Source organism: Adiantum capillus-veneris, chromosome 29 (genome assembly GCF_014529385.1).
Source record: "Adiantum capillus-veneris isolate H3 chromosome 29, ASM1452938v2, whole genome shotgun sequence".
In the NCBI taxonomy this organism is placed as follows: Eukaryota; Viridiplantae; Streptophyta; class Polypodiopsida; order Polypodiales; family Pteridaceae; genus Adiantum; species Adiantum capillus-veneris.
In genome coordinates this window covers 5269099-5291606 of record NC_140959.1, presented here as the reverse complement: position 1 = coordinate 5291606, position 22508 = coordinate 5269099, and the positions used below count along the sequence as shown (strand labels likewise).

General features: G+C 44.0%; 1 protein-coding gene across 2 annotated transcripts in view; it reads left to right on the top strand.

The window, feature by feature from the left end:
* The first annotated feature begins 2047 nt into the window (after window positions 1–2047).
* LOC147418676 (uncharacterized) overlaps window positions 2048–22508 on the top strand; it is a 104755-nt gene continuing 84294 nt past the window's right edge. The window contains exons 1-4 of one of the 2 annotated variants that reach the window (XR_015187188.1): window positions 2048–2272; window positions 17622–17700; window positions 17767–17865; window positions 17968–18136. Coding sequence is in view for 1 of the 2 variants with exons in the window: in XM_086506227.1 (XP_086362353.1) it covers window positions 2095–2272; window positions 17622–17700; window positions 17767–17865; window positions 17968–18136 (525 nt within the window). In the remaining variant the exon portion in view is untranslated. The remainder of the gene's footprint in view (window positions 2273–17621; window positions 17701–17766; window positions 17866–17967; window positions 18137–22508) is intronic. The other variant, XM_086506227.1, reaches the window with a different exon arrangement.

Here is a 22508-nt window from a genome sequence, read left to right as displayed (position 1 = left end):
TGTGTGTGTGTGTGTGTAGGCCTTTAAATAGGCTCCCACAGGCTGAAAATCGATTTGTGTTGCTAATTGCATCTGGATGAGCACTCGGTCCTTGCATGGCAAGTCCAGTTGCCTACCCACCAAGTGTCTAGTTGGCTCAGTAAACTGACTCTCACACTGAGTTGCAGGCTTGGCAGCTTCCCCAAGACTCCCACAAAGCAAGAGGGCGCCCCCTAGCTGCTAAAGCAGGTATGGAGTGGACTGGGACCTGTTCCCACACAGCCTCGGGACCCCGGTGCCTCCCGGACAATTTTGTGAAAAATTGGTTTTAGGCTAAAACGGGCCATACGAGTCGGATTTTGATGCCGTAAATTGCTATACTAAGCTCTAACTAAGACGTACGGGTCTGAGTACCTGCCATATTTAGCAGCCCCCCCGGGGTCCGAAAATGCATTTTTTTCAAATTCGGGGTACGGGTGCAGATTTTCGAGACGGTCGAGACTGGACGGGTCGGGTGACCAAAAACTTACTATTTTTAGAAATTTTTCACAAAAATTATTTTAATTCACATTTTGAAGCTTTATAACATTCTAAACATCATGGCACTGACATAATCTGGAAAACTGTTAAAAATAGTAACTTATTCCATTGTATTCATTTCGTGGTACAAGGGTGCTCTTGTGATCAGGTCAGAGACCTTACATGATGCCTCTCTCGTCCATTTAATCATTTTCAACCACTAGTAAAGCAGTATATCTTCAAGTTATTCTCAAGCCTTGAATTTTGATGTTACCCATGTGGGATCTAAGAGTGAAGAAGGTGGTAAAATAGAAGTGCATTTCTAATGCTCGGTACAGTGATGACAATAGCTACTCTTGGCCTCCAATCAGCACAAGCTGGTGTATCGGCTTAGGGAAATGTGAAATGCCAACAAAAGGACAAACTGAGAGAGAATAAAGAGTGAGCCATGCACAACTCCCCAATCAGAGTGATACGACGTGACATAGGAGATGAGACATAAGCACTACTGGGTACAATCTCCCCCCATGCATAAGTGAGCTTCTTCCTTCTATTTATATTTAATTTATATAAAAAAAGTCAAGATCAATTAAATAAATACAATCCACTTTGAGTAAAATTGCACACCAGAGATAACAACCTGGAACTAGTAAGCAGATTTTATCTTTAGGGGTTTTGTGTTGGACTTGTGATTACAATCTTCTGGCCCTACTGGTGGCATTATGGGCTTGCTTGATAACGGTTGATTGCAGTATGATATGTGTTGTAGCACACTATTGACCTCTACTGAGAGAGAGAGAGAGAGAGAGAGAGAGAGAGAGAGAGAGAGAGAGAGAGAGAGAGAGAGAGAGAGAGAGAAGGTGCCATCAGACTTAGAGACAACTCATACCCTGACACGGGTTGCTCCGAGAAGAGAAAGAGAAAGGAAATTGAGCTTCAAGAATGGAAAAAAAGAGGGAAAGGCTGTGAGAGAGAGAGAGAGAGAGAGAGAGAGAGAGAGAGAGAGAGAGAGAGAGAGAGAGAGAGAGAGAGAGAGAGAGAGAGAATCTACTCTACTAATGGATAATTTTTAGGTTTTCTTCTAATTGATACCCCCTACTTCAAGGACCCTACTGGCTCGTTTGCTATTATATTCAATAGCACACCAGATTTCCTCGAATCTCAATGTCACACATTCCTCCACTTTTCGCTTGACACTTTAAGGTAAAATGTCTGAAGTTGGATGTTGAACTCAAACCCCGACAGACTTAAGCGATGAGGCATACCTCGTAACCACATAAGCCAACGTCCATTTGCGCAAATCTCCTTGTCAGAAAGCCGAAAAAAAAACTCTTCTCAACACGTAATAGCTCCGACGTAGCACCCCCGCCTGCTGCTTCCTTGAGTCGACCCGAACTGGAGTATTACTGCCTCGTGCGACCCCTGTTGTTCTTCCCTCCCTCCTCGTGCGACATCCAGGTTCTACCGGAATCTTAGTTGATTCGTCTTATTTTTGATTTAACTCCAGCCGGTACCTACTTAGGATTACATAAAGAAAAAACATACGCAAATCTCCCCTCCGGTCCGTCGAATTCAATTTGGGTTCTACGACGCAGCATGGCGATCGTTCGGACTCCCTTGAATCCAACATTACGAAACAACCTCCTCGTCCCTTGTAAATCCGGCGGCAACTCTTCTATCAGATTAGGAGCTCAGAGCCGCCACAAATCGTCGTCCCTAAAGCTTGAAGCTGCTATGCAGGCCCAACAAGTGAGCAGCGACCCTCTTCGAGAAGGTGCGATCTTCGTACCATGCAAACTATTGTGCACGCATGTCGCACGCATATACACCGGCATCCATCTTCATAGTTGGAAGGGGTTGGCAGTAATCTGCACATCGAACAAGCTTAACGGTAGAATGAAGCTACATAGGGAGCTCCAAATGGTTAAAACATAGCTGGGTGGTGCACCTTCACATGCCCTTTTGCCGTTCCGACAATGGCGCCAAATAAACAAGACAATGGCGCCAAATAAACAAGATTGCTGAAATTTGAGCATCCAATGGAAAATCATGGAAAAGGGTGGTTTTATATGGCAGGAATTTTCCTGTCTGTGTTTTCTTCTGCACCTTGTGAGAAAGTTCTACTAAGTGTGTGGATCTCTCTCTCTCTCTCTCTCTCTCACACACACACACACACACACACACACAAAAAGTGATGACGTGGCATGACCTAAAGGATTGACTCTGGATAAAGAGGGGACAGAACCCTACTGAAAGATGCAGAAGAAGTTTTACCAAACTTGTAGAGTAGGCCTATCCAAGAATCCTAAAAATAAAGTTCATCAATTTTACAAGTTGTTGCAACTTATGGGACCTTGTCCGATGGGGCCTAAGGGACACAAGGCTGAAAAAACCTTGCATGGAAGACTGATGACATGGCAGTTGTATGGATGTCCGCGAATCGTGTTGATGATGTGGCAGGCCGTACGGATCTCCGCGATTTCCGCTACCGATGAGACACGTGTATTGATTTCTGCAAATTGCGGTGGCTGCCTCCAACGCTAGCTTTTGGGCCAAGATGTTTTTGGACTTGTAGCTATTCATGTACCCCTTTTAGACCAGGGGCCTTTATAAGAGTTGCCATGGTCTCTCTCCTGCAGATTGGCTTGGGTGCACTGCTGAAAAGAGGACCCTCAAACATTGTACTTTGTAAAGCATTAATAATAAAGAAATACCAAAAAGGGCACCAATCTCTCTGGGGCGCGGAACTACGTCGTGTCGTGTCGTCTCTCTCTTAGTTTTGTCTAGTTCTTTCAGTTTTTTAACATGTATTGTGATAGATCCTCGGCTTGGAGTGTCCAAGTGTGTTACAAGTGGTATTAGAGCTTAGTCGATTCTTCTTCTACGAAGAGAAGAATAGATCCCTTTACTCGCACCACACATGGATTCAGTCGATGAATCCCACAAGAAGGAAACTGTGACACCCAACCACTCAGGTTCGAGAGAGAATAATAAAGATTCCAATGGACATCATCCACCTTCGAAAAGAGTATTGGCCATCTCCATGTATGGAGTACGAAAGGATGGAGATGTAGCGTCAGTAGCAAGTTGATGCTTGTGCCCAACAGATGCTTCAGTACTCCAAAGATCTCCAATATGCGAAATTTTTGGTCAAGCATCCGCTTGACAAGATGCACTCTAGATGGCGCTCCACCATCCATTCACCTTTGAACTTTGAAGTCAGCCTTGAAGAAGACGACTACACCAAGGACTCCTGTTCAGAAGATGTACTCAGAGGATGAATTCGATGAGGGAGTAGAATGGCGAGTCAACAGGCTCATGAAGACCAAGAAGCAGCAAGGGAGATAGAGTTGAGTAGCAGACTATTGAGGCTACTTGGGTTGGAGATCTACTTTTGAGAATGCCAAGAAGGCAAAGAAGCGTAAGGTTCGAGGATGTCTCCAGTTCATTCTCATCCTCTTCTGACAGCTCGGACAATTCTTCTACCTTTGAGTCTAGTGACGAGGAAAGAATGAGTAAGAAGAGGAGAAAGACCCAGAGACATAGCAAAGGCTAGAAGAAGGCGAAGAAGAGCTGATCCCACAGAAGATTTGGAAGTATTTTGATGGTTCAAACGAGGATTCTTCTTCCTTGGATAGTTTGGATTCTAATGAGCCGATGTTCTCATTAAAGAGGAAGTACTTTTACAGAGCCAACCGGTATGATTTTCTCGAGGACAAGGGCAAGAAGCCGAAGGATTTCAAGGAGGGTGGGCAGGCAATAAAGTTCAATACTTTTTCTGGCCTTAAGGATACCCACAAGGCTCTCTCTTTTATCCAACAGCTTGACATAGCTTACTCTAGGGGATGCTATCCATAGCATTACTCTAGGGGATGCTATCCATAGCTTACTCTAGGGGATGCTATCCATAGCATTCCAAAGTCAGGAGGGCGGCATCTTACATCAAGAGGAACACACAAACCTGGTGGTCTACCTTGCTTCTACAGAGGGAGGCACCAACGAAGTGGCTTCAATTTAAGCAAGTTTTTACTTCTTTGTGGCTCACTCAAGAATACGAACGTGACGTGATCACAACTTGGAATCATCTGACGATGACCAAGGTAGACACATTGGATACCTACTGCGAGAGATTTTGAGACACTTTCTTACCGGCCTCTTCTTTCAAGAAAATCATGTTCCAAGCAGTAGATTGAGCGATTTTGCTGTGGTCTACCCAAAGAGATACGGGATTATTGTTTGCTGCAAAGGTATGAGTCTATGCAACGACTGATGGGACATGCAAAGCAAGGGTTTGCGATGCACGGGGGCACTCTTACGTACCCTACCGCAAGTTGGTTATAGTGGACCGGACAAGAAACGAACAACAATAACAAGAGGAAGGGAAAACATAAAAAAAAGAAGCCTTCAAGACCTCGATTGTCAGCGGAGCAACGCGCTAAATACTTTAAAGAGGGTAAATGTTACGGTTCTGGGGAACAAGGGCATGTATTTGCTAGGTGCTCTAACAAATCAAGAACAGTCAGAGGACAAGCCAGAGAGTTCCAAAGCAGCGCAGGAGCGAGCAAAGAAAGGAAAGACAAAAGCAGGATAGGTAGCGGATTTTGTGGGGACCGAGCAAATGGATGAAAGTATGGAGCTCTGTAGAGCGTGGGGCAAAGTATGAGATCAAGAAGCCCTCATCTTCTTTGACGGAGGAGCCAAGGTCAACTTCATTTCGACAGTAATTGGCGGCTCAACTTGGAATTACGCCAAATGAAATGGGACAACCGATTGAGGTAGTTCTAGCGGCACCAAGACGGGATGTTGCCATTATGCCTGTAATAGGCAAACTTAGGTTGCATTGTCTGGGGTATTTAGGGCACGAGGATTTTTACATTATGTCCTTGGAGGGGTGTGACGTCCTATTGGGAATCCCTTGGTTCCATAAGAACAATGTGACTATAGTGCGAGAAAAGAAACTTTGAAGAATGAAAAGGGTAGAGATATAGTTCTTGATGTAAAATTAAAGGGCAAGTCCGTCCCAATTGTATCAGCTTCGGCCATTTCGAGATTAATGAAATCCAATATGATGTTTACTCGATCTTACATGAGATAAACGACAAGAAAATGTCAAATTTGCCCGATCTCGAGAAGAAACAATAAGACTTTTGCAAGCCCAAGGTGATTGTTTCTTTGAAAGCTTATCAGAGGGCTACCTCTTTGGCGTCCTGAAGATTACACCATTGAACCAAGTGAGAGAACTCTTAGAGAAAGTTCTCATTCAACTCAGTACATCACCTTACTGTTCGCCAGTGCTCTTGGTTTCAAAGAAAGATGGATCTTGAAGAATGTGCATTGACTACAAGGCTCTCAACAAAATCACCATCAAGAATAGGTTTCCAATACCCAGGATCGATGATGAACTGGCCAGGCTACTGGGTTCTACACGTTTCATTAGAATCGACCAGAAAAGTGGCTATCATCAGATCAAGATCGCTCTTGAAGATGTATACAGAACCGCGTTCAGGACGTATTTTGGAATGTACGAGTATGTGGTGATGCCTTTTGGTTTCACAAATGCTCCTGCAACGTTCAACAGGATGAAGAACATGATTTTTTCGAGAGTATAGGTCATTTGTGGGCACCTTTTTCGACGACATCATCGTATTCTCCAAGAATGAGGCAGAGCATCGACACCATTGCTCTCAACTATTTAGATTTTCTCGTCTTTGTTCTAGTAAATCTACTTTTGTTGTTCAACCTTGCCATCTTATTTCTTTACTAGTTGAAAAAGGATACTCATTCAAAAGAATCCTGAAAAAAGTTCGTTCATTTTTGCATCGTAGTAAGTTTATTTTTAGTGTTTCTTCCTTTGGAATGTTCAAGATAATCAGTAGTAAATTCAATAGAAGTGTGGAGCTAAAAAGCCGACTTATTGTTTGACTTAATAACACCTTATGTTGTTGTTTTGATCTTTAGCGTTTCTAGTATTTTCACTATAGCTGGACAATTGCTAGCCTTTATCATGGCTGAGTATGCCCATCACCTCCGGAGGGTGATAGAAACTCAGCTCGTTGGTTTTGTAGAGTACGTTCAAAGCATGAATGACCTCTATATAAACCTGCACCTACTCTTGGGCACTGACGACGTGAGTAGGGATGTCATAGCTGTTGTCCAAGCTATGCATGATAAAGGTGATAATCTTATTCTTCCTGTTTGGACAAGGAGTGAAGTTGAGATCACATATTGTCAAGTTTGGTTCTTTGCTCTTCGTAGGTTTGTAGTAGTATTCATTTTTCGATTTCATATTTAGCTTACCTGAGGACTTAAGAACGTGTTCCGTTATAGGTTGTTGTGTGAAGTTTGATTTCTAGGATTAAGTTTTTAAGATGTCTTATCCTTTTTTTTGCTTAAAGTTGAGTACTTGTTTTAAGCCAAGTAAGTTGCGTCAACTTATTTTACACATACCTTTTTTGAAAACATTTTTAAGTTAATAATGTTTTGTTTTATCTAGTTTTGTTTCGAAGCAATCAAAGTGATTTAGTTAGTTAGTTTGTTTGTTTTTGTTTTTCTTTTCTTTTCGTGTGTCCCTTGCTTTTATAGTTTTATGAGTGCTTTATTCCCTCTTATAATTCGTGAGTTCAGACTATTCTGAACTTATGAAGGTATATTTTTCAGTCATCTAGCGGACATGCAAATCTTTTTGATTTTCGTCCGAGTGGTGACCAACTGTTGAGCTTCATGAAGATATATTGGGAGGGTGTGCATACCCCAACAACTACCGATCTTATACTCATGTGTGTGTCGATGTAATTTTATGTGTGTATTACTTTTATTCCTTGGTTTAAATAAACTTTTTTTTAATAATAATAATAATAAGTAATGGGTCTTTTTGTAATTTTGGTTGTATCCTAATTTATTGTGTAGAGCTTCTTTTTGTCTTGATTTTGGTTTGTTTGAGTGTTATGTCTTTTATTTCTTAATTTGTCTTGATTTATCTATTTGTTGTTTTTTGCTTTTGATTGTGTGTGTGTGTTTGGTTGTTATAGTGAGAAAGTTATAAATCTAACTTTGTAGATTGCATGTTTTTAATAAATAATGTTTTTCTCTTAAATCTCTTAAAAAATAAAAATAACTTCTTAATTTGGGTCCTTTGGATCAAGGGTTTCTTGTGCGGTTTCATGAATATCTCTTGTGAGAGGAGAGGTTGAGTAGTGATTCTAGCAATGGATCGTGGGCACTCGATTGCACGCTATTGTCGATGATCTTTTGAGTGTAGCAAGCAGCCTTATTTAAGGACCTCACTGCTTGGCAGCAGCCCTGCTATACAAATGAGGGGTGTGGCTAGCACCAATCTAGCCTTAGGATCTTTAGCCTTGAGGCGGGCGTTGATCTGAAACACTGACCTTACTACAAAAAGGAAAAACACTTTTACTTCTTCTTCAGCTTCAACCAGCAATGTTGATGACTCTCAGGTACATCTTTTCGATCCTTCTTTCTTTTCAGTAGCTAGAAGTAGTCATAGTCTGTATCAAGAAAGATTTAAGTTTTTAGCTAAGTCTAATTTGAAGAATTTGCATGTTTTTAGTGATGGTCCTATTCATTGGGCTTCTTTTAAGAATGTCTTAGTTAGTACTCATTACACAAGTTCTTCCATAAAAGCCCTCAATCGTTTGAGGCGTTTAAGGAAAAAACATCTTGCGGTAGATCGTCCTCTAAGTCCGGTTCATACCTCTCAAGTTATTTATGTTATTTATAATATTCACGATAGTTCTATGATGTATGTTGGCCAAACCTTTCGAACAACTTTTGTTCGTTTTCAGGAACATGTAAGAGAAGCGAGAAAAGTTCAAAGTAAGAGCACCGTACGTGAAAGTGTGAAACCCTTGTATGCGGCAATAGCAAAACATGGGTTTGAGTCTTTCCGTTGTTTTCCCATTGAGCACATAGAAGGTAATTTTAGAAACTCTAAAGAGTCCTATAAATCAGCGTGGCCTCGAGAGTTGTTTTGGATGAGAACTTTGCATACTTTTTTCCCTAAAGGTTTCAACTTGGAAGGAAAGTCTTCTTTACGTAAAAATAAGACAATTTACCATAAGAAACCTATGCTTTGGCGAAGGCATCCCAAACCCGAGTTAGTTCTCCCTTCAAGTCAGTTTAAAAGAATTTGGATTCCTAAAGGTTCTCGTTCAGATCCGCCTTCTATCCCTGAAATCAATCCAGTTGTTTTGCACAACACTATTTCTAGTAGAGTACAAGGTCTCCCTAGGGCTTCAATCTCTAGAATTGAGAGTGATGACCCTTCTAACCATAGAATTTTTGCTTATAGAGATTTTAAACGGAGATTGATTTACTTATCTAGCGCCATGGAATTGGGTTCTTTTTCTTATAAAATATTTGAAAGGTATAATATAAGGATCCTATTTAAGCTCTTGTATACCCTTGAGAACTACTCTTATGAAGATTTGGAGCTAAGAGAGATGCCTTTGTGCGAGCATGCATAGTTTGCCAAAAGGTCAAGTTTGATAGGCAAAAGGCACCAAGGTTGTTACAACTGCTACCGATTCCGGATAAGCCATGGGAAAGCATTGCTATGGACTTTATCTTTGATCTTCCAAGAACGCCAACAAGGAATGATGGTATATGGACCATTATCTACAGGTTCAGCAAGCAGGCCCATTTTATCCCTGTCAGGAAGAAGATAAAATCTGATCAGATGGCACGCTTGTTCATGTACAATGTGTTTAAGTACTTGTCACGTGACACATCCAATCCTGTGTCCGTGGACAAGCTACAACATGATCAGGGTTCAATCAGTCCAGTCAGTCTAGATTTAGAAGTGATATGGCACTTTTGTGAGTCTATTCGTAGACCGTGCATGCCCAGTCACTTAGTGTAGATGCATATGCTCTGGTTGCACATAGCATGATCATAAGCATTCCCATCAGAATCCATCAGAATCCTTCAGGGAATTTTCCAGTGCATTTAGCCTATTTTACCTATTTTTGACATTTTTCACTTATTAATTTAAGTGACTTTCCAACAAAAGTAGGCAGGGCAATTGGGTAAGAAAATATATAAGCAAATCAAAGTTAGCACAAAATGGCAGAAGAGGCAACAGGAGCCAAGCTCAGCAGGCAACTTCTCAACAAGACCTTGGTGGATTCCCTCCAAGCCAAAAGAACCCTTGCCCCTAGCGTTTTTCTCATCAGCAGATCCTCATCAGAAGCAAGATCAGACATAGCGTTTTTGCATCAGCACCATCGCCAGCAAGTCCAACCCTTTGGCGTTTTTGCATCAGATCCTCCCGCAAGATCCTCTCAAGCCTAGCGTTTTTGAAGAGCACATCAGATAGCATTTTTGCAGAGCATAAGCTTGGCGTTTTTGCCTCATAACACCATCACCATAGAACCTTACAGCTACCGTTTTTGGGAACCCATCTGCCTAGCGTTTTTAGCCATTATGACCACAACAATGCAACGATTTTCAGCAATGAAGTAGTTGCAGATTCAGCCCTCGAAGAGTAAGATTCAGCCCGGAAAGACTATCAGTTTTCAGCCTTAAGAACCTCTGTTTTCAACCCTAAACCTGCAGATTTTCAGCATCAAAGACCCACCGAAAACGACCCCCAAATCAGCGTTTTTGGACTAGTTGCAGATTTCAGCCCATAGCGTTTTTGGACAGCAGTAGAAAGATTGCAGATTTCAGCCCTCAGGTCGACTTCGTCATCCCCGTCGTCATCGTCGACATAGCCTAGACTTGCATCAATCACTTGCATTCAGTTGTACCAGATTGTGCAATCATAAGTAGACCACTCTCGCCGATGAGAGTGGGGCCTTCGGAGGAGGGTTTTACAACGTCTCTGGTGTCGTATCTCTCTTCTCTCTCTATCTCTCAGTCTCATACACTTGCACGCACAGTGTCCATTCACTTTGTTTGTGATCATAGCATTCTCTCATTAAGAACGGAAGGCTCTACCTTCCATAAGAACAAAAGGAACCTTGAGCACAATTCGGAGCACTCATCTTGAGCAAAGCGCAAAGATTCATTCCGCTGCACCTTAACATTGGTATCAGAGCTTTGGCAGTGTTCTGTATCACTCAAGGAAAGAACCACCATAATCACAAGAATTTTTGCTTGTTGCGGTCGCACGAACCCAAGTTTTCTTGGGTGTGCCGATTCTTAATCGTGTTTTTGAAGAGTGACAGGAATTCCAAGAAAGAAGGGCTTGTCCAGCCTCCCCTTGTGTCTCTTTTCACTCATTGAGAGCGGACTGTGCACTTAGCGGCCGGCCAATCGACGTGAGGTGGGAAAAAGCAACCTTGGTGTGAGCGCAAGGCCGCCAAGGGGTGCGCCCGCGGAAAGGAGTAGAACTCGGGTGAAGAGAAGATCCTTCTCAAACACAGATTGCAAGCGAAAAAAAACCTCAAGAACCTCAAGAACGCAAGAACCCAAGTTGCTCGTGAACTTAAGAACTCAAGAACCCCAAGAACCCAAGTTGCTCGTGAACTTAAGAACCCAAGACCACAAGAACCCACAAGAACTCACGACTTCAGAATGGTCATCACTCGAAGCGGAATGGATACTTCGCTTGGAGGTGATGAGCATGAGAGAGGCGAAGAAGAATTTCCCCACTAGTAGGTTTTTCCGACCCTTCCCCATCTACATCAAGGATTGCACTAACTCCTATGGAGGCTTTGGACCAGATGTTTATGGAAAGGAAGTTAGAGCGCGAAGCAAGAAGAGCAGAAAGAAAAGTAGAAATGGAGCGCGAACACCAAGAAAGAATAGCAGCCATAGCGCGTGAGGGCGAGCAAGCATGGTTTGAAGCCAAAGAACGACAAGCCAAATTGGATCGTGAGCGCGCAGAAAGACAAGCAGAGAACAAAGCAATACAAGAACAGAGCGACCGACAAAACAAAGAGTTCTGGCGACTCTATTCTCAAGTTCAGACACAGATGCAAGAGATTTTGGGAAAGGAGACTCTCTCAGTCTCTTCTTCTCCCAAGCATGATACACAAGATTTGCATGATTATGAGAAGCATGATGAATTGAATGACAATGAATTGCATGATGATTTGGATGATAACGATGAGCATGATGATTTGCATGATCAAGATGTAATTTCTCCCAAGCATGATGATTTGCATGATCAAGATGTGATTTCTCACAAGCATGATGAGTTGCATGAAGATGATGTGATTGTTCACAGGGATGATGTGTTAGTGGATGCTTTTTCTAGCGAAGCTAATCTCATTGTAGATTCGATCAATCACGAAGAACCGATCTTGGCTTTTGAGTCGAGGTCCAAAGAACCCCCACAGGACGATTCGATCATTCAGGAAGAACCGATCTTGGCTCTCGAACCTAGGTCCAAAGAACCCTCACAGGAAGTATTATGTGTTTGCATGATTGATACGCACGCATTGTTTGAGTGTTTCATTCGTGATCGTTTCGTGTATTTTAGTCAACGTCTTTATGTGATCCCTTTTCCCAGGCATGACATATTGTACGTTGAGCACGTTTCACTCATGAATGAGCACGAATGTATGCGGATTGTTCATGAACAGCTGAACAGTATGCACTCATGGAAGTCACATTACATGTCTCTTCCTTGGTATGACACAGTACCCGAAAGAGCACTTGAAAGTATGAGAACCAAGCATGCACATTTCCGTTTTGAATTGCAACAGTTGATTGCTTTAGATCAAAAGAGAAAGATTCGATCTCATTGTTTGCTATATGTTTGATGAACGGTTTGTCACTCCGTCTCCATGTTCATCTACATTGCATACACAATCTTTAGAGAAGACAAGATTTTTTCCACTCACTTTACATGGAATAGGTATGTTCATGGTTTTGTGTTGGAAATGGTTTCAGGAATTTTCAGCCGTGGAGATTCTTGAAGAAGAAAGAAGCATGACTCTTGACGAAGTTGAAGCATTGAATCATGACTCTTGTCGCTTTCGGCGCGGCCCAAAGAAGCAAGCGTTGCATACCTTTATGAAGTTCAAGTACCGCACGACCCACACAGGAGAGTGGGCCGGCGAAGAGTCCCTTCCAGGATTCCGGATGCTATTGGCGATCTCCCTCGACGCCATACAGTTCGGTACCAGTACCTCACTTTGAAAAGGAGGGGATGTCACATGACACATCCAACCCTATGTGTCCGTGGACAAGCTACACCATGATCAGGGTTCAGTCAGTCCAGTCAGTCTAGATTTAGAAGTGATTTGACACTTTTGTGAGTCTATTCGTAAACCGTGCATGCCCAGTTACTTAGTGTAGATGCATATCCTCTGGTTGCACACAACATGATCATAAGCATTCCCATTAGAATCCATCAGAATCCTTCAAGGGAATTTTCCAGTGCATTTAGCCTATTTTACCTGTTTTTGACATTTTTCACTTATTAATTTAAGTGACTTTCCAACAAAACTAGATAGGGCAATTTGGATAAGAAAATATATAAGCAAACCAAAGTTAACACAAAATGGCAGAAGAGGCAACAGGAGCCAAGCTCAGCACGCAACTTCTCAACAAGACCTTGGTGGATTCCCTTCAAGCCAAAAGAACCCTTGCCCCTAGGGTTTTTCTCATCAGTAGATCCTCGCCAGAAGCAAGATCAGACATAGCGTTTTTGCATCAGCACCATCGCCAGCAAGTCCAGCCCTTTGGTGTTTTTGCATCAGATCCTCCCGCAAGATCCTCTCAAGCCTAGCGTTTTTGAAGAGCACATCAGATAGCGTTTTTGTAGAGCATAAGCCTGGCGTTTTTGCCTCATGACACCATCGCCATAGAACCTTACAGCTAGCGTTTTTGGGAACTCATCTGCCTAGCGTTTTTAGCCATTATGACCACAATGCAGCGATTTTCAGCAATGAAGTAGTTGTAGATTCAGCCCTCGAAGAGTAGAAGATTCAGCCCAGAAAGACCATCAGTTTTCAGCCTTAAGAACCTCAGTTTTCAACCTTAAGAACCTGCAGATTTTCAGCATCAAAACCCACCAAAAACAGCCCCCAAATCAGCGTTTTTGGACTAGTCGCAGATTTCAGCCCATAGCGTTTTTGGATAGCAATAGAAAGATTGCAGATTTCAGCCCTTAGGTCGACTTCATCATCCCCATCGTCATCGTCGACATAGCCTAGACTTGCATCGATCACTTGCATTCAGTTGTACCAGATTGTGCAATCATAAGTAGACCACTCTCGTCAGCGAGAGTGGGGCCTTCGGAGGAGGGTTTTACGACGTCTCTGGTGTCGTATCTCTCTTCTCTCTCTATCTCTCAGTCTCATACACTTGCACGCATAGTGTCCATTCACTTTGTTTGTGATCATAGCATTCTCTCATTAAGAACGGAAGGCTCTACCTTCCATAAGAACAAAAGGAACCTTGAGCACAGTTCGGAGCACTCATCTTGAGCAAAGCGCAAACATTCATTCCGCTGCACCTTACAGTACCATGGTATGCCACAATCGATTATCACTGATCGTGATCCTCGCATGACCAATTTGTTCTGGAGAGGATTGTTTGAGAACATGGGCACTACGCTCAAGTTCTTGTCTTCATTTCATCCACAAACTGATGGACAGTTAGAAGAGGCTAATTCTACTGTCTTAGATCTGCTGAAATGTTATGTGTCAGATAATAAGGGCAAGTGGGAACAATATTTGCCTATGCTTGAGTATGCGTACAACAATACGGTGCATTCGTCCACAGGCAAGGCACCTTTTGAGATTGTTGAAGGCGGCAAAAAGGTTCCTCCCATTTTGCATACAAAGGACAAAATCTTTGAGGCAGATCGATATGTTGAGAACATGGATGAGATATATAAGAAAATTAAAGTTGCCTTGGAGAAGACTCAGGCAAAGCAGAAAAAGGCTGCTGGTCGTCACCGTCGTAAATTGCTACTATCACCTGGTGATTGGGTTCTGTTAAGGTTCGAAAAGGCAAGGTTAAAGAAGATGAAGGGCAAGGAACGGCTATTTCCTAAGCTCAACATGCGTTACTATGGGCCTTTTCAAGTGCTTGACAAGATCAGCGATGTGGCTTATAGTTGAAATTGCCAGATGCGTGGAAGATTCATAATGTGTTTCGCGTGAGTCTTCTAAGACCCTTCGTGGGTGATGTGCCAGAAGATATGCCAGATGAGGATCAGCCAGAAGTTGAGGAACTTGATGAGATCTTGGTACCTGAGCAAGTTTTGGCACGTAAGGACAGAAAAGTTAAAGGACAAGTTGCAAGACGCTATTTGGTGAAGTTCAAGAACTATCCGTCTATGGATGCAAAGTGGATGGAAGAGCATGAACTGTCAGAGTCACCAAATGTATCGCAGCTTTACCTTGAAGCGTTTGGGTTACAGCCTACTTATGCCCCAACCCAATGAAAGAGGTAATGAAAGAGCTAGTACATCAAATGTACATATGAATTCAGTGTAATAGATGGAAATGACAAAAGTATGAAGGTCTCATTAAGTCATTTGTATCTATGTGTTATGACCTTTCTTGCGGATACATGCGATGATAAAAGAGTGTTGATAGCACAAGATCATCAGTGGCGTGTATTTATGGTATGCAATCGAGGACGTTTGCGATTTCAAGAGGGGGGTATGTCACGGGGACGTGGCAGATGTTAACTATGTCACGAGGACGTGGCAACTGCTAACTTTAGTTGTTGGTTTCTTTCCAATGGGTTTTGTTTTATTTTTGAGACCCTCTTCTTGAAGTAGCAAACGGTCGGACATTGTATGGCCAATGTGAATGGTAGTTTCATCCGCAGACGAAAAGTGATCGGCATTGGAATTCGTATAGTAAGAGGATGTCTAGGCTTAGAGCAAGATCATATAGGTCCCCCCGTCGCACTTAGCAAGTTGGTGGATACTAGGGAGTGAACTCAATAAAGGTCTAAAGTCAAGTTGTGAATCCCAACGGAAAGTATCCGACAGTTGGGCCACATTGCACTTTTGGATGCGGTCCCAATGAGGATAGATGGTCAGATGACCAACGGAATCATTTCCTGGAACTGGTATTTTGGGCCGCAAAATGTGTTCGCGTCATTACCTCCGGTATGACTAGGGGAACACTTTACAACTTTGCCGCGAAGTCAATTGGGCGACCAGTCGGGAGATTTTTAGGCGGCAAACCCGAAACGAACAAATGCTTGTAAATGCGCCAAGTGGCAGTTTTTCATGAACTTGCCTCATGCAGAAAAATGGGCGCTGAATTTTATGCTGGGAGAGGCCTCCTTTTGCACTTTGTCACAGGTTAAGAGCTATGGAGTGCTTCCTTTCCCTCTTATGTACAGTGTGATGCCAGGAGTGATGCCCTGCACGCTACACACTGCTCTCTCTCTCTCCTCCACGAGCAATTATGTTATGCCCCTCTAGTGGGCTTCTCATTTGACCAAGGTACAGTTGTGTGGGTTCATGCGCGATTGCCGAGGCAAGAGCCTCTTGCACAGGTGCTGGATTAGCTAGTGGCTAATCCCCGCCAGGTACAAGTGAATTCGGAGAGGTTTCACGTGAGAGATCTCGTCCGATTCAAAGGGCAAGTAGCCCTACAAGTGCGGGAGCTCGAGGTCTTGCTACAGATGCGACGGACACGTGAAACGGAGCCCAAAACAGGGAATTACAGCCTGCTGTGTATTTTTGCAGGTTTAGGGTTTCGGCCCTAAACGGTCCCTAATACCCCAGAAGGTTTGAGGACGCGAGAGGACCGCTGTACAGGTGATCTGGCGCATTTTCGGGGCAGAAAACAAAGAATTCAGCGTGCTGCAGATTCTCACCAGGTTTTGCAAAGTGCCCGTATGCATTGGGAAAGTCATCTATTGCGTGGGGATACTGACTGTGAGGCGTCCTAGTACAATTATGTTGCCAAAATCGGGCCAGAACAGGTGTTTCCTAGCTTGGATTGTGCGGGGCAGCTCGTAGGAGATCACAGGTTTTATTCCCTCTGTTAAAGAATAAAGAAATACCGAAAGGGGCGCCAATTTTGGGGCCTATAGGTTGTCGGCGTCTGCTCGGAGCATTCTAGCCTTCGAGTCTTGTGTGTACTTAGGTGTTAATCCCCGTTACAGGTTCCCTTTGTAAAGTGCTCTGTGTGTGTGTGTCTAAAGTAAAGAATTTCGGGTGAAAGCCAACGCCTACCGCCCCACGGGCCGGTTTCATGCAAAGTCTTGCCGAGTGGCCTATTTTTAAAGAAGAGTTCCCACCAACTTATGGGACCCCGTCCGATGTGGCCTAAGTGACCTAAAGGCATTAAAAATTAAAGCGGGGCCAACAGGTAGTCACACACACAAAGCGTAAAAATTGATGACGTGGCAGCTTGTACGGAATCCCGGATTTCGCATCGACATGCTGACATGGTAGTTGTACGGAGGTGCGCAATTCGCGTTGACATGCTGACGTGGCAGCTAGACAGATTTCCGCAAAATGTGCTGGCAGCTTTTGGCGCTAGTGCTTTTGGGACTAGTTGCTTTTGAGTTTGACTACTTTTCATGTAACTGCTTTTCAAGGCCAAGGGCCTTTAAATATGTGTAGAGGGCTCATTCTCTGGCATGCTTCAACGTGAAGGTGCAGGGATTGGAGTATCGGCATTGTACTTAGTCGAAACAATATAAAGAAATACCCAAAGGGGTGCCAACTTCCAAGGTTTGGGGCCAATACTCTCTGGGGTGGAATTCCGCCACTCCGTGTCGCGTGTGCTCTCTCTCTCTCTCTCTTTCAATTAGTTGTTATTGAAGTGCGCTAAGTCTGTTCAGTTGTTCTGTTTCGTTGGCACGTGGTGCCCGTCTTGTGACACCGATCTTGAAAAAAGAGAGGAATGGTCCACCGCCAAGGAAGGGGGGCAACCCAGCCATTCCCTTCAGCTGTAGATGACTATGTCTCATTCAACAATGATCGGAACGTCCCTCCTGGATCCTCCAGGCACGCCAAACATGAGCTCTAACATTGCACCTTAATAAGTTTGAAGCGTGCTTAGTGAGTTGGCGACACAGTTCTGTAGTCACTATTTTGTCCTTGCTCTGCAGCCTGTCAATGTGGTGGCTGGCAGCATCTAAGGAAAAGTTAATCAGTTGCATATAGATATTTTGTAATAGTAATGGTTTAGTTTCAGGCATGAAGGTGAAAATTGAGTGTTTTGCAGACAGCATTTTAAAGCTGGGCAACTTCCTGAACGCTAATGGAGAAAGTGCTGTTGGATTGATTTCTGGAGAAACAATCTGGTAGACAATTTCATCGTAAAGGTTATGTGTCCTTTTTACTTCATACTCAGGCCCCTTTATGAATAGGCCTCTGCAGGATGCTGTAGATTTACCAGTCGATTTTGACCTAGACAAAATTGCAGACATGCTTGGGGTGATACATCAGTGGGACATGATTAAGTCCAGGTACTTTACTTATTGTAATAGAATTATTTCAGTAAACATCAACATCTAGGCTTTAGAGGGGCCGTAGAACTTTCTTTATTTGTTTTTCTGTTTGAGTGGTAGGATTGTTTTGAGGGGAGATGGCTTGCCTCTTAACTCCATAAAGCTATTGGCCCCATTGCAAAGACCAACTGGAGCCATTATGTGCATTGGAAAGAACTACGCGGACCATGTCAAGGAAGTCGACAGTTGGAAAGTTGCTCCTGGAATAGCTGCTCCTGATATACCAAAGGTCGGTTCAAATTAAACATCATCTCTGTGAATAATGGATTGGGGTTTCTTGCATGCAGCCAACGCACTCGGCAGTAGTTGTTAAAGTCAAAGTCATTCTTGGTAGTTATTGGCTTGATACAAGGTGGTGGTTGTTTCATTACTTGTACTTGTGCTGTTGGCCTAAGATATCATAGAAATTCAGTACAATGTCTGGAGAACATAAAAATAAATGAGAATACCTAGAGTGGGTGTTAGACTTACACCACTCTGCTGCTTCACAGGTCTAGGGCATACTTGTACGGCTAGTACGTCTCCGGGCTGGCCACCCATAGCCTAGGTTTCTCCTGGTCGGACCGCCCGAGTCTGGGGCCAGCCATCCACTTTTGTCCGGGCGCCCACATATATTTCCATATATCATTTTTCTGTTGGGTCGTGGGGATTTTTATCAAGCCTTGCCCTACCTCCCCTTGGGCACCTATTTATGGGGGCAGGGGGGTACCCACTTCCACATCTCATCTCACAGAGATCACACATCTGATTGTATTGGGTCTTCTGCTCTGGTAGTCACTGGGGGGATTGATCGCCCCCTCTTCACCATCTTTGGCGTCTCTCTCTCTCTCTCTCTCTCTCTCTCTTCCGCACACGCGCACTCTCACATGGTATCAACAGCGTCGGGCTCTGCCTATTCTGAGGTGCTACATCGCATCAAGTTTTTCTCCCAAGGGCTGGACCAGCCAATGTTTTTTGCAACTATAGCCAGATCTGCCAGAGTTTTTACATCAGCCAGGCAAGCGTAGAAACGAGAGCCATTTCTGTCGTGAAGGACCTCACCTCAACCTGCGTGTTTTGCAAGAAACATCAATCTGCTGATTTCCCTGCGAGCGCTACCATTTTTGGACATCTTTGTCGCGGAAAACCCCTACAGATCCATTTGCGTTTTTGACCCATTTTCAGCGGTTTTATTGGTCACTTTATGTCGTTTACACCTTCCTCAAGTTGCTGGGCCCCTAGGGTACCCATCAAGCCTTTGTTTTTTCAGCAAACAGAAGGTTTTTGGTACCAGAAAGTGCAGCAAAAGTGGGTTGCAAATTGACCTGCGTTTTTGCAGCAGGAGGGCAGCGCTCAGTTTCGGGACCCCGGATCTCGCCACCACCTACTTGGCTTTGCATCTGGTGCATTGCCGGCGAATATCCTCTCCGTCTTTAGATCTACATGCTTACAACCATCACACCTTGCTGTTTTTTCTCTGTTTTCAGCCCCTTGGGGGTTGACAGTGATTCACCACCCTTCCCTACACCCTCTGCACTGCTCTGGACCATGCCGGGAGCATACGAGCACGCTGAAAATCGCTGGACAGAAGCGTTCTCATCACCTTGTAGTGTGTTTTTGGGTGGACAGCAGACACTTGGCTTGTGTTTTCCATAGAGGATGAAGTTACCTCTTGATAGGACACCCCTTGGAGGTGGTCCACACGGTCTCTCAGTGACTGCTGCAGTACACGGTAGTTTCGACATCGGCTTGATCATACATGTGCGTCAAATCCTTGGGAGATGCATTCATTCCAGCCATCATTCGGCGGTTGCACACTGCAGAGGGGGTGGTGACTTGTGGTTTGCTATGGACACACCTATGCACTCATCAGAGGAGTTCACACGAGATATGGCCATGCTCATGGCATATGGGATTCCGACATTCCCACAGAAGACACCACCGTCTTTGGTGGACATACACTTACCACTCGACCTCGACACGTCAGATCACTTGCTTACACAGGAGCATCTACATGGACTTAGAGAGGAGATCTTGGATCTCTTCTTGATCATGTTCATTGCTTGGATCTACAGGCTGGAGTGGGACTTCAGTGCTTTGGACTCTCTTGGAGAGTTTACCCGCGAGGTGCGGGAGATCAAGCAATACGCAACTAGTTCCGGAGTCACCCGGAGCTTGGCTTGGATGGTAGTGCAGTTGCTCTTCTACACTCCTGATCATTTGGATTGCTACCTTCAGAGTTGCTTACGTTCAACCTCGGTAATCTTATAGTAGACTCATCCCCTGACTTGGGTAGTAGGCCACTCCCAGCTCATTCACATTGAGAGCCACACTGAGATGCGGTTTGGTGGCATTGTTGGCGGGATTATGCTTTGGTCTACACCGGAGGACTGGAGGCAGGAGTTACAGGCAGGTCGGCGCAGACATCTTGGTGTGGCAATTGATTCCCAGATTCTCCTAGATTCGCAGACTTCTCAGCCTGGCTTCCCTACTTCTACAGGATGATTACGGTGCAGACAGCTTCGTCTGACCACACCTCTTCTCAGAGGCCCTTCACAGTGCAGACTGTTGAGTCTGGCTTTCCCCTCATCTTGGATTACCCTACCTACTGACAGGACACCGTCCAGTGGTGGTTCGTGCGGTCTATCGGGGACTGCTGTAGCTTACGGTAGCTTCTACAGTGCAGACTGCTTAGTCTGACTTTCTTTGATTCGAAGGGAGTTTATGGCGCAGATTACTACATTTGGCCTTCCTGGAGTTTTACATAGCTTAGCCACTTGGCCACACTGGGTTGCAGGTTCATGCATTGACAGGCTTCCGTGCATTTTCATGATGGTTCCTGGGCTTCTCCATTTTCTCGAGACGGTTAGACACCACTGATCCTATTGGGTAGGACACTTGCAGGTCTATTGCCACTTCTTTCACGACAAGGAGTTGTTTTCACACTCAGTTCGGGACCTTCCGGCAGTACCTTCATACTGTATCGGTGGAGTACAACAGTTTGCTACGCTGCTTGTGACGGCATAGCCGAGGTGGAACGCATGTAAGCCACCTCGGTTATCTACAAAATCATTGGTACTCGACCAAGTCGAGGCAAGGTTCGGGATTTGCTGCAGGTCCGCCGTCTCCTCTCCGATGTGGGCAAGATCACCGGTGTCCGGATCCTCATAAGAGGGTACTACCAGATAGAGTTCGAGTCTCCAGAGATGAGGCCAAGGTGATATTGATGAGCCTGCTCGGCATCCGAGCAGTTTTGTAAGCATATTTAACCAGTGGTAGATGGTGTTTCCAAGTTGCCTTGTGCTCTGACACAGCATTTGAGCAGATCCAAGACACTATTTGTTTGTGGATGAAACGAATATGAGAACTTTAGCGTTGTGCCCATGTTTCTCAAACAATGCCTTCAGAAAAGACTCGTCATATGTGGATCCTTGTTACTGACAATTGACTGAGCATCCCGTGATACTTAAAAGATATTGCTCATAAATATCTTAACCATTTGTTCAGACTTTATCTTGTTCCTGACAGGAATGAAATGAGTCTGCTTAGTGAACCTGCAAGTGATAGTCCAAATTTCATCATTGCATGTTTGCGTTCTTGGAAGATCAAAGATAAAGTCCATCGCTATGCTTTCCCATGGCCTATCAGGAGTCTGCAACGGTTGCAACAATCATGATCGCTTTCGCCTGTCAAATTTGACTTTCTGGCATACTAGGCATGATCTTACAACTGTCTCAACATCTTGGGGTAAAGTTGGCCAATAAAAGAATGCCTCAACCGCTTCCCTAATGCATCAATTCCTCGATGCCCAGCATATGGTGGAGCATGACTTTCCATCATAAACTTTTGGCCGCAATTGTTTAGTACTACATGATTTTCCATGCATCGTGAGAAAGTCACTCTTAAGTGTATAGTGTTCATTATGTTGCCCATCAACAAGTTGATCATAAATTCTTGCAAAATGTGTATCTTCAGCATATTGTGTCTTCATTCGTCCAGTCCACAATGGTACGGAATTGACACTGCGAAATTTTGGGCTTTCGCGACAATGACCACATTCTATATCCTTCCACATGCACAATTTGAAAATGGAACATCGACAAGAAGTTTGCCCATTGCATGTGTTTCTCTGACAACTTGGTTTGTGTGAGAAAGTATCACAAGGTTTGATGGTCTGTTTGGATAACACAATCAACCCCTAGCAGATAGTGTTTCCAACTAGTGAGAGCGTGAATTACTACCAACAACTCTTTCTCATAAACTTGTAAGTTCTTTTTGGCCTTTAAGAAAATTCTGCTCTCATATGCCACTACTCGACCATTTTGCATTAGAATTGCACCAAGGCTGTTCCCACATGCATCACATTGAACCACAAAAGGTTTGGTAAGGTCTGGCAAAATGATTATCGGATGCGAAGTCAGCTTTTCTTTTAAGTGTTTAAAAGCTAGAATTTCCTTGGCTGTCCACTTGAATGAAAGTAACCCCCTTTCTTTATAGTGCATGGAGCGGTGAAGCAATCTTGACAAAATTTCGAATAAACCTCTTGTAATAGGAACATAAGCCTAGAAAGCTTTGAATGTCATGTATGGACTTCAAATCTGGCCATGACTTGATTGCTTCTA